Here is a 15993-nt window from a genome sequence, read left to right as displayed (position 1 = left end):
TAAATCTGTCTGGTAGTTACATGGAGACTGAATTCTGGTATCACACCACTAGAGGGCAGCAAAGACCAGGGTATTTTAGTCAAACGAAAAATGTATAGACAACACTGTAATCTATGCAAATATAATACAATGTTGTAATGTATTTATATTTGCATGATTTCCTATAAGAAAATGCCGGTTTCTACTAACCTGCACTCCATTTGCATAGATTCACAATCAGAGAGGCATGCATGTGGCAAAAAAGAACTTTTCACATTTCTGTTCAATGGTGCAGAATGACTTAAAGCTCACACATGACTGACTCCTAAAATGAAGCGTGTACATTTTCCTGCAGAAGACGGCAAATCCCAGTGAAAATCAACGCAAATATAATAAATGATCAAATTAATCTTCACAGTGTGCAAGTAGAGCAACCACAACCACTCACACGTCTTTGTCAAAAAACATTTATTTTTTTAATCATTTATCTTAAAAACTTCAAAATAAAGTGCTTTTTATGTACAATATAATAATAAAAACAACAGTCACAATTGATCTCCATAATACAAAAAAAATATACAGTTCACAATTATTTACACGACTAATATTTATAATAAGAAAAAAAAAACAGGGAAATCATGCAGGCAAGACCACATTTGTCTACTTTTGTTATTCAGTCAACTATGGCGCTGAATTAGATGAAACTGACTGCAGAAGTGGATTATTTATGAATGTCGTTAGTCCTATTGTGTTGTGCTGATCATGTGACTGTTTCAACTCAAAACAAAGTTATACAAGGTGGTGGCTACATTCATGTCCAGTACAGTATGTGGAGGAGCTAATCCAAATGAATTGCTGGTCATTAATAAATACAACAGTGTTAGTTAAGGTCCAACATGTCAGTTTGAGCAGCTCTCAGTGTAAATGTTAGGTAGGTCAGCCGGAAGATGTTTGTTCCGATCACGCTGTTTTCTGAATTTTGGCCAGCGATGTCACTCCTGGGTTGTACGACATGCTAGCTAAAGGCATTTCATACTTTGAAATGAAGTTATCAAGCATATGAAAGCAGGATCATTTCTTTTAAAGATGTAGTAAAATCCTAATATTTTTAGGCGGGTACCCAAAATGTTCATTTTTACAACTAAACAATAACATTTAAAAAAAAACTGTTTACGAAATAAATATTTGTACAAACGTATGTAACTTATTTTTATGGGTTTTCCTCTTTGTGATGTTAAGTTCCTGTTATACGCTGTTATACAGTATATGCCATGAGCTCTTATTTTGAAGACGCTAAGAGCGGAAGTGATGACACGTTGTAGTGGAGCGGAGGTTTTGAAAGAAAGAAAATAAAGTAGTCATCGTGTAAAACTGGAGCCTCCGTGTTTGTTATTTTGTAGTTTGATACAGTATAGGCAACATTTATAACCCCTCGGTTAAACTTATTTGCATTATTCAACCGGAACGTGTTGATTTCCAACAATTGAGCAATAGCCTAGCTTGCCTTCGCTAGCAGGCGTGTTCGAAAAAAGCTCGGCTTTTTTCCAGACACTTTTAATTACGTTTGGTCTCGTTTTTTTTGTATCATACATTAAGAATTATTATGTATGATACAAATAAACTCAGACCATTTTGAAGTAAAAAAAAACAAACAAAAACGTAGCATCACCTTAGCATTGCTAAGCTAAACCAGCTAGCGTCCCTGCTTTGATATGCTTGATCAACAACCTGCTCGGTATGACGTCAGCGAAGTGGTGTACGTAGGCAGCAAAGCATCATGGGAGAAACAATCAGTGTTCACTGGGTAATATCTCTACAACACATCTTGCACAATAAAGGTCCCGTAAAAAACACACAATATTAAGCACGTTTATAATCAAGGCAAAAAAGTAAACACTGACCACTTCTGCGCTCCGTGCTGTGCAATGACAAAGTAGTCAGTGTTGAAGGGAGCGGGACATATTAATGTTTATATTTTATACGCTAAGACATGTGGTTTTGTACTTTTACTGGAACTCAAACAGCTTCCTTAAGTCTTTGGAAAAGTCTGCTTTATTTCCTAAGTCTCCATGAGCGAGTGTACTTAATGGTGTAGTGTACTTAATGGTCCCTGCTTTTCTTTCTGGTTTCTCAGTAGTTGCATTTTTTTTTTCCAAAACGGGTTTTCAGTGAAATGTGCAAACAACTTGCGAGTATTGAAACTCCCTGATTACTTGTGCTTTCACTTTCACATCCCATGCATGGAACCTGGACAGCTTTTATTGTGACTCACTTGTGCCTTGGAAAGAAGTGAGGCGCCATGGGACTGCACTACTTGGTTGAACCTGCAGAGGCGCTAGTGTACCTTCTTGGAAACAGGAGTTCGGGAACATTTGAATAGGAAATTCTTGCATTCTGTTAAGAATAGATACAGTATATGTTTTTGTTAAATAACAATACATTTAATTTGATGTTGCTATCCGAATTCAATTGTGTGAAATGAATTTCAAAGTCATTTATAATTTTGTTTTGGAGTACAGTCGTCCCTCGCTCCATCACCATTGTCATTTTTTTATATATATAAAAAAAAGCATATTCTACATGTTTTTGGCTTAAATGAACACTTATGTTTTATTTATTTATCTATTATGCATCAGTTATGTTATACAGTACAGGCCAAACGTTTGGACACACCTTCACATTCAATGCCTTTTCTTTATTTTCATGACTATTTACATTGTAAATGGTCACTGAAGGCATCAAAACTATGAATGAACATGTGGTAACAAAAAAGGTGGAATAACTGAAAACATGTTTTATATTCTAGTTTCTTCAAAATAGCCACCCTTTACTTCTTTGCACTTTCTTGGCATTCTTTCGATGAGCTTCAAGCACACTTGTGAAGTGAAAACCCTTTCAGGTGACTACCTCTTGAAGCTCAACGAGAGAATGCCAAGGGTGTGCAAAAAAGTAATCAGAGCAAAGGGTGACTATTTTGAAGAAACTAAAATACAAAACATGTTTTCAGTTATTTCACCTTTTTTTGTTAAGTACATAACTCCACATGTGTTCATTCATAGTTTTCATGCCTTCAGTGACAATCTCCAATGTAAATAGTCATGAAAATAAAGACAACACATTGAATGAGGAGAAGGTGTGGCCAAACTTTTGGCCTGTACTGTATGTTAGGAGTGAAAAATGCTAACAATCCTGGCGCTACTCCACTTTCACAGGGACAATCTCAAGTTGACCAACTTTTTTTTCATGCATTTCATCTTCGCCTCCTACCTCATCAATAACACATCTCCACCGTGGTGAGACTTTGACGACAACAGCTGGTAGCACTTCAGACAAATGTCCGGCCAGAGTGGAGATTAACTCCTTGGCAGCACTTCATCATGGACGTCAGTGACATAGCTCTGGCTTGAGTGATGCGGAATAACAACAAGGGAAGCGCAATACTAACACCACAGCTCATGATCGTAGCTGCGGGTGTCAAGTTGACCGAGTTTTTAACTTACATCTGTGGTTTTAGCTCATGGAAGCCCAGTTCTAACTTAGAAGTGACCAAGTATTGCCACGTCGTGGCCATGTTGTGGTGGCCGGGTGACAACTATAGCGATGATGCTTGAAGGATCCTCCAGGCTCGCGGTGAGTAAAGTAATCTATGGGTGTTATTTCATGTTTACATGGTTCCAATATTGTAAAAAAAAAAACATATTTAGAAGTAAATTATGAAAACATTGGATTTGTTAATAATCGCCGGGGGACGACTGTAAATTAATTAACATTTTTGCCAAGTCTCCCTGTCCTTTCTTGTTTTTTTGTGGGGCAGCAGTCACCGTTGGATGAGTGGCAAACAAAAATATATTTTTGTGGAACTCTCAAGTCTGAGTTTCTGCTCACCGCCCGTAAAGACACAGCATGGCGAGTAAAACCTGCTTTTGTTGTTCTTTCAGAGGAAAAAAACAAACAATTGCTATCCATTGGGCAGTGACCGTATTGCATTTTTGAGGAACGCCCGACTGTGAATTCTGCCTAGCGACAAGCCACCACGCACACACGACACAATTGTGCTGATCTACATTGCTGCGCCTGCTAGCTAGCTAGCTAAAATTGCATTTCGGTTTTGACGTTTTCTGTTGCCTGCCGGTTATTTGTAGTCTGTGCGGTTTAGTACATTAGTGTAGGAAGAAGAACAGACAGCGATAAGAGTATAGTAGTGTTTCTGGTTTGTACTGTAGGAAGGGGATTCGTATTACACCACTCGTCGCGGCTTACCTGACACATGAAACATGACGAATTTAGCTACCAGACGGCAGGAGAGTGTTGAGTATGTTAGAATGTGTTTTGCGGCAATTCCAACTTTGACCAGAGCATCACTTACAATGTAGAGTGGCGCTTTCCATTATCATGACTGCATTGCGAAATGATTGACCCCCCTTTTCCTCTCACGTGAGATCCACCCAGGAATGGGGCCATATGAATCCCTTTCCTACTGTACCTAGGTGGTTTGTGTCACAACTTTTTTTTTTTTTTTTTTTTTTTTTTTTTTTTTAAGACTCCAGAAGTCTGAACTAACAGTCCTACCTTGCATGTCACGTTTGTTCTTATTTGTGCCTCAACCCTTCAGTGCTCTTTGCAACGCTAAAACAAAGATGGCGGGTAGTGGTGGTCTCGACACAATGGCACTATTGCGTTTGGATAAGACAATCAAGTTGTTGGTTTTTTTGTAGTTTTTTTGGCACAGCGCACGCGGTGATATTGTGCGACCCTGAAAATGATAACGATGTGGACATGACTCCCCCTCTGTACCCGCCAATCACGTGACGCAGTGTGGCCGCCTCTTCCAGCGGTCCGTGGTGCACTAAACAGACTTTTGACGTACATTCAAGGGAAAAGTCACGCTCCCTGTAAAGAAGACGTCCTTCATCTTCCATCGTGGTGAGAATGCGTCACATGACTTTGTTTTCATCCTCCCTGAACCTGAAACGGTGGCTTTCGTGCGGCCTGGGCAGTAGAACTGGAGGACTGGGGCTTTAAATACTGATGGAGCGTCCGATGTCCGAGCCCGAGTTGTATGCAATGAGCGGCCATGAGGATGTGACGGAAAAACAAACTATTGGTAGTGGCGGCCATGAGCTGCTTTCCCACGCAAACGGACCTCTGGCTTCAGAGCGAGGACAGAAAGGAAGATGGGCAAAATAAAGAAATGTCCCGCCGGTCTCACACGATGGAGTCTTTAATCTCCGAGCCTAACCGCACACGAGGCCGCGGGAGCGTGGGCGAGTATTCCACGTGGCTCTCCTTCACATTGAGAGGTCGCCCGTCGGATGCGTCGGAGAAGCTCTTGCTTTCCGGCGAAGACTCCCGTGTGGGCGTGCTGCAAATGTAGTTGTCGTTGAGCGTCTGGTAGCCCTTGTGGTCGGAGGTGGAGACGGGTATGGTGTTGCCGTTGAGCGGCAGGCTCTCGGTGGGCTTCCCCGCCATCCTGGGCTTCTTCTGCTGCATGTTGGCGCACTCGCCTTGCTTCAGCATGGACTTCATGTGGTCGCGGTTCCTGTAGATGACGAACAAGGAGAAGACCACCAAGGAGAAAGCCAGCAGGGCACAAACCACGATGAGCTCGTTCCAGTAGGTCTTGGTGTGGATCTGCTCTGAGCGGGATTCGCCGGGCAGGATCATGGTCTCCACGCGTTTGATGTGCGGCGTCCGGGAGTGGCCCATCATGGTAGTGCTTTCCTGCCGAGGCTCCGCCCTGACACAGTAATTGGCCAGCAGTTGGCGGAAATTCTCCTCCTCGGACCAGCACTCGTAGGTCTCCATCTTGTCCACCTGCGCCACCACCACCAGGCTGCCCTTGGGCGTGGCGTATAGGAACTGGCTGGCGCTGGCGCTGTAGCGCCACTTCCTCTCGGCCAGGTTGGAGCGCAGCTTGCAGGGCAGCACCCGGAAAGTGTTGGCGGGCACCGTGATGAGCTGGCAACGGGAACCACCTATGTAGCAACATGACAATAAGTACGTGTACAATAAATACGGCAAAACTTGAAACAATACACACAGTAATATCCCTAATCATTGCAATGCAAGCATGTACAGTAGTACCTCAACTTAAGAGTATTTTGAAAGAAGAGCTGTCTTTCGGCTAACTCAAGTTACAAAAATATGAGTTACAAGCATCGTCGCCATGAGTTGGTGTAGCACAAGCCTGGGCAATTATTTTGCCTTGGGGGGGCCAAACTTAGAGAAAAAAATGTGTCTGGGGGCCGCTATATCTTTTTTTAGGAACACTAATACAAAACCTCACAACAATGTCTGAAAGCTAAAAACGTTATGATAGACCGCCTTAAAAAACGGAATGGAATTTTTAATTTTTTGACTGAATGAGACACCCAGAATGTACATGAAAATAAAGAATGTGGGATTTACAATATTAACTATGAACAATAAAACACTGAATATTGACAACATATGAACTTCACACCCGCTCTCGATCGACATATTTTACAATCAAGCGAAACACAACAAAAATGCAACAAACAGCAAAATATGAACGCGGAAGGTAAAAAATAAACCCACCTACAATCTGATATATCTTTCTTTTTTTTCTTTCTTTAGTTTATTTCGAACATGAACACACTTACAGCATAATACATCACACAATTTCATATCATTTCATTTTACATCATGCCCGAAAAGGAGTAGGAAGAAGCAAAGCTTATTTAATCCTACCCCTTTCCCACTTCAGAGCGTTTACAAATATATAGAATCATTTACTGACCTTTTTATATAATAAAATAACATCTGTGAATTAGTATACACAACAGTTTTGTAATATTTAATTAATTAATTCAGTCATTATTAACATACTGAGATGAAGAATATCTTTATTTATTTCAATAAGGTTGAAAGTATTTTTCATAATTCTTCTTTGTACTTTGTAAGCACTATTATTTTGAACAACCTCTTAAACTGGATCATATGAGTACAATTTTTAACTTCTTTACTTAATCCATTCCATAATTTAATTCCACATACTGATATGCTAAAGGTTTTAAGTGTTGTACATGCATATAAATGTTTTAAATAATTTTTTCCTCTAAGGTTATATATATCACTAAGCTTTAGAACTTTGTTGTAAAAATCCCTTTCCGCGTCTGTCCCTGACACCCGCATTTCAGGCTGACACTCTGTGGAAATGCTGCCCACCCACAATGCTTGGTGCCACGTCTGAGCTGCTGTGATGTAGATTACCATAGTCATTTGTATATCATGCAAAAGCGCGGATTCCAACCATTGAAATACTTTGTATAGTTCACGACTTACGGTAATTTGAAAACATCACTGCACATCATAATGGCGGCTACAGTTTCCATCTTAAAGATCTAAAAAAATGATTTGGGAATGTCCGGCGGGCCAGATTGAAAAGCTTAACGGGCCGCATATGGCCCCCGGGTCTTACTTTGCCCAGGTCTGGCGTAGCAGATATCAAAGTGAACCCCATAAGATCCGACCTAAACATTCGGTCTTACTCGCTAGCATTAGCTTAGAGCTAGAGATGGACATAACTTTGTTTTCCAACCATGGGAGCAAAGAAATAATTTGTGTATATCACTGCTGGTCTGGAACATACTGAAGCAGAATGAGTTTTATGTCAGCCAAGGATATTAATATAATATCTAAACGGTGAACACTTATCCATGAAAATATGAAAACGCTGCTGATGGTGTGTTTGGCAGAGAAGCAACTGATACCATAGAAGTCCATCCTCCAAGGGAAATACGGTACATTATTATTCTATTAATTCATAAAACTACTAGTAGTTGTTAGTAGTACATGCTATTGTATTGTTCATCATGCAATATTTCTTGTATCTTTTTTTTTTTTTTCAAAAACATGTTACATGTTACTCATGCTGTTCAATTGATTTCAATGGGAGACGTTCATTTGGGATACACATGTTTTGAGTTAAGAGCTCTGTCGCAGAACAATGGTAAGTTGAGGTTATACTGTATCTCCAATCTTATTTGATCAGACCAGAAAGACCAAAACAATCTTTTTAATAAAAACAATTTTTGGACTTCTTTTTTTTCATTAGAAAAATCTATGGGATAGTCAGATAGAAGGTTTGTTGTTTTATGAAAATAACTAAAAAATATGGAGATACTGTACATGCTTTGCATTAAATGTATGTCTGTATACAAATGTCTCATTATACATAAATATTTATTGTGTTGTCATTTATAAGAAGCTCGCCTAAAAATATATGTCAATCATTGGAGTTTATTGCGGGGACTTTTTACATTTTAACTTTCAAAATAAAAATTAAAGACATTTCAAAATACATTACACAATTATTATTGGAATGCAATAATAAAATAATTACACCTTATGTAATTATTTTAACATTTAAATCTACTTTTTAAGTATTTTTCAGAATATAAAACATTCATTACTATTTATATTATTTAGTTTTGTAATGAATGTGCCATTCGTTTTGGTCGCTGATGGATCGACTGTTAATAATCACATGATTCTCTTGTCTGCTAATTAGAACTGCAACTAACAATTATTTTAATAGTCAAATAGTGAAACGGTTATTGCTTATGATCTGTTGTAGATGTTTGAGTTTGACGTTGGGTTGGCGAACTGATTTTAACTCATTTTGAAAACCTATTGCAGATGTAAACATGACATTCAGTGCAAAAAGTATCATTGTCCAGTACTGTTAGGGTTATTTAGCAGTAGTTATTTACCTAGAGGAATACAAGTGCAAAGGTGAACATTCCTGGCGGTCTATCAATTAAAATTTTCCATCAAAAATCTGGTATGATCAAATATGGTTCCTTGCTCAATAAAGTGCTAACAAAAACCAAAGCTAACAGGCCTGCCGCTTAACTTTCAGTACAGACATTGAAAACAATGTCAACTTGATTATTGTGTTGTACAAGCCGATAAAAAATCACCAGTTTCCCTCAACATGCAAATGTACCGGGTGTGAACTACACGTTATGGCGTTACACTCACGGGCAGCTGTGGGTCGAGCAGATCTGGGGCTGGACAGCGTCCTGTTACAAATGGCCGAAGTGTCAGCCTCCTCCACATCCTGCTGCCAGTGGCTGAGACAAAACATGACAGACAAAAAACAACAAACATGACTGCTGGAGTTAAGCGACATGTGTTCATATTCTCCGCTAGTCTTTCATGAGGAACATGATCATAGTGGCTACAGTGTGACAGAAGGAACTACCTTCTTGTGTAAGTTTGGGACATCAAACTGACTGCCCCGTTTTTATTTGTTGTCATTTAGGTTGCCAAAAATATGTCAATAGTTATTGGAACTTGTGAAGTAGAATACCCCTGATATTGTACAACAGTTAAGATTTGGTCATGTATTCCTTGTTGGTGCAGTTAGTGTCTCTATGTGTTGGCAAAGTTGGACAATTACGATTTGGTCAATTCTATCAACGATTTGATTTAAAAGTGTGATTGATACTTGGAAATAAAAGAGACATATTTTTTTTAGCATATTGATCAATGTTTAAAAAAAAAAATTAGAGGTGTCCCGATACAACTTTTTCACTTCCGATACAATACCGATATTGGAGCCAAGAGTATCGATTGACTGATATTGGTATTTTGTAGTGTGGAATGTTAGAAAAAAAGCTTGATCAAGGTAAATGACTTAAGCAGAGAATAATGGTAGGTATTATAACATGTATTTATCTGTAATTGACTTACGCTGTCTTTAAGTTGAAGTGGAGTGGTAATTGTTTTTTTTGGCAAAACCTAGTGGCCACAATAATTTATAACATTAAGGGAAAATTGATGGATGGATGGGTTATTGTGTAGTAAGTTAAATGATGCAGACACGTTTGTTACTGAATACTTTCTAATAAGCCTTGGAGACTTTGTATCTGTAAGTAATATGCAACTATTAATTTTTTGATACTTGTGTATATTGACAAATGCCATGTTTTAGACTACAATGTTGTTTAATAAAGAACCCTTATTTCCTACATCTAGTTTGTGTGCATAGCTGTTGTGTAGCTGCTAGTTCCTAGTAGCCTATAACCTACAATGTTTACTTCTCTAAAATACAAGAAAAACAAACCTTGTGTGATTATTGAAGGACATTTTGCTCTTAACTGGTTGTCCAGCTTTGCACACGTTAACACACACAAGGAAAGCTTGTATTGGAGCGCTTAAGTCGGAAATTTTAGATACAAGCCAATATCATCCAACATCGGATATCACTTTTGGATCAGAACACCCCAATATGCATTTTTTTGTGATCATAGCTGAGGGTGATAATGACCAAATACCGGTAATTCATTATATTAATTTGTTGTGCAGCTGGAATAGGCACCAGCACCCCCCGCGACCCCGAGAAGGACAAGCGGTAGGAAATGGATGGATGGATGGCTCGTCCCCAGCTTTTTTAAACATGCTGTGGTGAATCCCATTCTTAAAAAGCCTAATCTTGATCCGGTGGAGCCTATAAATTACCAGCCCTTTTCAAAACTTCCCTTCATGTCAAAAATCATGGACAGAGTGGTAGCTCAGCAGCTAACCACATTTCTGGAACAGCATGATTTTTATGCGACATATCAATCTGGCTTTAGGTCAATCCACTCCACCAAAACTGCTCTTTTGAAAGTTTCCTTTGACGTGATGATGGCCGCTGACTCTGATCACTACTCAGTTTTGGTTTTACTCGATTTGACATCTGCCTTTGATACTGTGCATCACAGTATACTAATTAATGGACTCAAATCTGAGAGGATGTTCTCCAGTGGTTTACCTCTCATATAAATGGAATAACTTTTAATGTTGCTTTTTTTAATGATGTAATGTTCAATGTGTCCAAGCTCTTATGTGGAGTTGCCCAGGACTCTGTTCTGGGGCCTGATACGGTATATTTTTGTTTTACCTGATACCATCCGTGGTTTTGAAAATCCATCCATCCATCTTCTTCCGCTTATCCGAGGTCGGGTCGCGGGGGCAGCAGCCTAAGCAGGGAAGCCCAGACTTCCCTCTCCCCAGCCACTTCGTCCAGCTCCTCCCGGGGGATCCCGAGGCGTTCCCAGGCCAGCCGGGAGACATAGTCTTCCCAACGTGTCCTGGGTCTTCCTCGTGGCCTCCTACCGGTCAGACATGCCCTAAACACCTCCTTAGGGAGGCGCTCGGGTGGCATCCTGACCAGATGCCCGAACCACCTCATCTGGCTCCTCTCGATGCGGAGGAGCAGCGGCTTTACTTTGAGCTCCCCCCGGATGACAGAGCTTCTCACCCTATCTCTAAGGGAGAGCCCCGCCACCAGGCGGAGGAAACTCATTTCGGCCGCTTGTACCCGTGATCTTGTCCTTTCGGTCATAACCCAAAGCTCATGACCATAGGTGAGGATGGGAACGTAGATCGACCGGTAAATTGAGAGCTTTGCCTTCCGGCTCAGCTCCTTCTTCACCACAACGGATCGATACAGCGTCCGCATTACTGAAGACGCCGCACCGATCCGCCTGTCGATCTCACGATCCACTCTTCCCTCACTCGTGAACAAGACTCCGAGGTACTTGAACTCCTCCACTTGGGGCAAGATCTCCTCCCCAACCCGGAGATGGCACTCCACCCTTTTCCGGGCGAGAACCATGGACTCGGACTTGGAGGTGCTGATTCTCATCCCAGTCGCTTCACTTCTTATAATTTCTATGCAGATTATATTTAACTGTATTGCTCTTTTAATGACTAAGTTTCACTTTTTATCTGAGTTCTTGAAATGTATATCCTGTATCAAAAACTGGTTGTCTTCGAATTTCCTTCAGATAAAGTCTAACAAAACGGAAACTCTGATCATTGCTCCTGAAAAAAAGATCCCCCTGATCAAGAACTCCCTTGGTGTTCAGGTGCATCTGTTAAAACCAGCTTCAGAAACCTTAGAGTTGTGTTTGATCAGTCAAGGTCTCTGGAGGGTCACTGTTGTCAACTGACCAAAAACAGTTTTTTATCACCTGAGAAATATCTCTAATGTGAGATATTTTTTATCAAAATCGTATCTCGAAATTATCATTATCGTCTTGCATTGACTAATCTAGTTGTTTTCACTTGTTTCAACAAGTCAACTTTTAAAAGACTCCAGACTGTACAGAATGCTGCCAGACTTTTGACAGCCACCCGCATTACCCCCATTGCATGAAGTCTTCATTGGCATCCAGCCAAATCTCGCATTGAGTTAAACATTTTAGTCCTGACTTTTCATGCTCTGCCTGGTGGGACCCTCAGTATATCGCTGGTCCCTAAAATTCATTTTAAAACCCAGGGAGACCTGGCATTCCAGGCTGTAGCCCCCAGACTCTGGAATGACTTGCACCAGTCCCTCCTTGAGCTTGAATGTGTTGACTCTTTTAAAAAACGTTTGAAGACTTCGCTTTTCAGAAAAGCTTTTAGTTAATAGACTTTTGACTTTTTAAACATTTTTTAAATTCTTTTTATGATGGTATAATTTAATTATTGTTTTAATTCACCAATGTTTTGTACAGCAGTTCGAGTTTTTTATCTGTGAAAAGCAATACAAATAAAATTTACTTGCTTACTTACTTACATTATTTACTATATACACACAAATGCAGCAGTTGACTTCTTTTTACACTTGTATAACTGCAAATGTGTCATTCCTTCTTTCCTGTAGGCATCCTTTATGTAGTACAAAAACATTTCTATTTTTAACTTATAATACAGACATCCAACTTCTTTTTAAACTTGTGTACAATTTAAGAATGTTAAACAAGTTGTTTTTTGATGATGACAGTTTGAGCCTGGAACAGATAATTTATGTTTCCTTTATTTTCTATAAGTACAAGTACGTACTGTGTTCAATCTAAGAGGTTCCATTGCACTCTGGTGTTTTTTGTTGATTTGTAGGCGTTGCACTGCGCATCTTGACTTGTGATTTGTTGCATTGGCAATAATGTACCTGTCAGGCGGCGCCATCCTGACGTCACGACACAGGCGCCCGCTCCAAGCGCAGTAGGGGTCTCTGGACAAGACGCACTCTCCACAGCTCAGGTAGTTGGAGCAGTTGGCCACAGGCACCTCCACCAAGCCCGAGTAGGATGACACAAACAACAGACCCTGCAGGTGGGAGGAGACGAAAAAACATGTTGGCTATTTGCATTTTTGTCATGTAAAAAAGCAGATGCACTTAAGAAGACAATAAGAAGAGTATAATTAAATAGAGCGCAAAATCTAGCCAGATGTGCTTTTGCTTGGTGCCAGCAGGGTAGTTAAATTGCAGTTAGGACACATGGTGGTGAGGCCAGTGGATGACACGCAGCCTTTTTAGCATTAACAGAGTGTGCACGCACGCACACATGCGCACACTCAGTCTGTATTAAGGCCATCTTTACCAGCAATATGTTAAACAAACATAATGTGATTAGGCTGTTTGTCTTTCATAGCCCAGAATACATGGAAATGTATCTGGTACTTTATTAGAATTATATCATCTTCGATAAGAGTCCATTTCGGCCCTGGGACAGGCCATTATGTCATAAAGAAAGAAAGGTAATGAAATTGAGCCGCAGCTAAAACACCAGAGAGGATCATAAACTCTGCTCCAGATGGTGAAATAACTCTTAAGAAAACTCGACGGGATGGCCCCCGTGGGGAGAAACGTCTTCAGGCAGCTTGAGCCGGGGTAAATTTAGCTCTTGTGCAGTGTTTTTTTATTTTTTTCCTCTTCTGACTTAAATGAATGATTAGAATCTAAGAGGTAGGATGTACCCTCTGAGGATCCAGTTCGATGTGCTGGACAGGCTGCGGGTCAGGAAACAGAATCATTTCCTCGATGATGTGCATCTTGTCGTTGGCATTGACGGCCTTGTGGAGCTTGCCGTCGTCTGGATGACAACACAGAGAAAAACAGTAAAACAACTTACATTGACGCACTCAAAATATTATCATTGTCAAAACTGACAATTGTAGCGCAATAAAGTTAACTCAAATGTACTGCTTGGTGGAAACAGGCTTTAATGAGGCTTATCAAAAAAAGAAAAAAGTTTATGCCACACCTGTGAGGTGGGATGGATTATATTGGCAAAGAAGAAATGCTCACGAACACAGATTTAGACAGATTTGTGAACAATATTTAAGAGGAATATGTATTTTGTGTTTATAGTAAAAGTTTTAGATCTTTGAGTTCAACTCATGAAAAATGGGAGCTAACGCATTTTTATTGATATCGATTATGTGTCTATCGCGATATATATTGATATGAGTTTAGCGGCCCAGCCGAGCATAAGCTACTATTATTTGTTCACCTGTTCCAATAAAAAGCACGTCATAGGCTCGCTCCATGCCCTGAATCTTGTGCACGGCGATCTGCGTGTAGCGCACGCTGCGTTTCAGCAGCAAGGGGGCACTTCGTATCACGCTGTCCATCAGGAAGTGGTCCTTGACAAAGTTGAGCACCTTGTCGGGCATGTGCAAAGACGACTGGATTCCCATTTGCCTGGCATGGTTGGTCACACACTGCGTTGGCGAGAAACGAAATACAATCTCATGTATAACGAGTGCCATTATGATGACAAGTGACAATATGAGACAAAAAGAGGTCGAGAATGGTGCACTCACCGCTCCGGGTCTGGGTTCTGGTGCAGGGTGGTTGTAAGTGTACCACTGCTGCGTCTCCCTGTTGACCTGCCGGTAACGCCCACTGAAGGCTCTCTCCACCTGTGCCATGGTGAAGGCACACACTGCCGAGCTACCTGATGCTCCTTTATACCTGTTAACACAGTTAAAGGTCCCTGTTACACAAAAATGACTTTTGATTGATGTTCTAACCTACTTCTAACTATCTTACAGATATGCACGCCTCTTTGCAAAAGTTTTCAAAGCAGGCTTCTCTACACATCTTGAAAACAATTAAAACTTTTTATTTTAATTTCAAATGTATTTATTTAATTTAATAGCATTGTCCTCCAAAAAACAAATTCTGGTGGTACATGAACAAAATGTTTGCCTCATACCACTGTGATGTAAAGACCCCGTAAAAGACGGTGCTCTCCCAGCTGTCTCCCATGGGCTTCAGGACAAACATGTCCTGGAGGATGTTGAAGGGGAAGCCGTCGTCTGGGAGGGAGCACAGGAGCTGGGCCTTCAGGAAAGTGGTCCATTTCTTCTGCAGTACCCGCTCGCCCCCTCTGTCGCCCTGGAAACAAGTATATCAGGTAGGTCAGACAAGGACTTTTTTACTTCCAGTGGTGTGGAAGAAGCCCATTAAACAACTTTACGATGAACTGGATGGCGAGCCAGCGGGCTCTCGGAGACCTCTGACCTCACAAATCGACAAAAGATATTGTTCTCAGCAGTTTTCCAATTTTATGAATTAATAGTCAATTCAGCAACACAATCATCAGCTTGTCTTCCATCTATCCATTTTCTACCGCTTGTCCCTTTCAGGGGTGCTGGAGCCTATCCCAATTTTTTTTTTAAATGGCAAATTATCCATGCAGTATCTCACTTGTCCTTTGGAAGGTGCTGCTGAGTTCTAAACTCAAAGCATGCATGTGATTTAAACTTAATGAAAAAGACTGAAAATAAGCCAGGGGTCTTTTTGTTTCTGCTTTAGTGGATTCTGCCTTGGATTTTATAGCCAATTTCTGTCTCTTCGACTCCCTCTCCACTTCTAACTGTTCCAAATGCAAAAATCATAAAGAGTACAAACAATGATATATTCCATTAGCTAACTTCCTTTATCTGAATAGCCATTTGTGATTTATAGCATGAAATAACAAATATCTTGCATTCATGTTATTTATGTTTCAAAATAATTAAACTATTCTATGTCGAAATATAAACAGGAGTAATAATGTACAAAATGTCAGCTACTGTCTTGTTCTAAAACATAGCATTTAGACAGGCTATACTGTAGCAAAAGTCATCAAATGTATGTCATGTGTGTTCTTAAATGTGTATTCCACGTCTTCCATGTGTTGGGCACTGTTTTATCCAGACGCATACATTTGTCCAAATGTGACC

At 40.3% G+C, this 15993-nt stretch overlaps 1 protein-coding gene across 3 annotated transcripts in view; it reads right to left on the bottom strand.

Annotated features, from left to right (window-relative positions):
• Positions 1–387: 387 nt before the first annotated feature.
• The window catches only part of LOC133608846 (semaphorin-4B-like), a 173494-nt gene continuing 157888 nt past the window's right edge, over positions 388–15993 (bottom strand). For all 3 annotated transcript variants that reach the window (XM_061964431.2, XM_061964430.2, XM_061964428.2), the window contains 7 exons: positions 14982–15163; positions 14587–14737; positions 14274–14484; positions 13738–13853; positions 12929–13086; positions 8986–9077; positions 388–5954 (listed from right to left, as the gene is read on the bottom strand). In XM_061964431.2, the coding sequence (XP_061820415.2) occupies positions 5185–5954; positions 8986–9077; positions 12929–13086; positions 13738–13853; positions 14274–14484; positions 14587–14737; positions 14982–15163 (1680 nt within the window). In that variant the 3' untranslated portion in view covers positions 388–5184. The remainder of the gene's footprint in view (positions 5955–8985; positions 9078–12928; positions 13087–13737; positions 13854–14273; positions 14485–14586; positions 14738–14981; positions 15164–15993) is intronic.

This window comes from Nerophis lumbriciformis, linkage group LG06 (genome assembly GCF_033978685.3).
Source record: "Nerophis lumbriciformis linkage group LG06, RoL_Nlum_v2.1, whole genome shotgun sequence".
In the NCBI taxonomy this organism is placed as follows: Eukaryota; Metazoa; Chordata; class Actinopteri; order Syngnathiformes; family Syngnathidae; genus Nerophis; species Nerophis lumbriciformis.
This window is presented reverse-complemented; position numbering and strand designations above follow the sequence as displayed.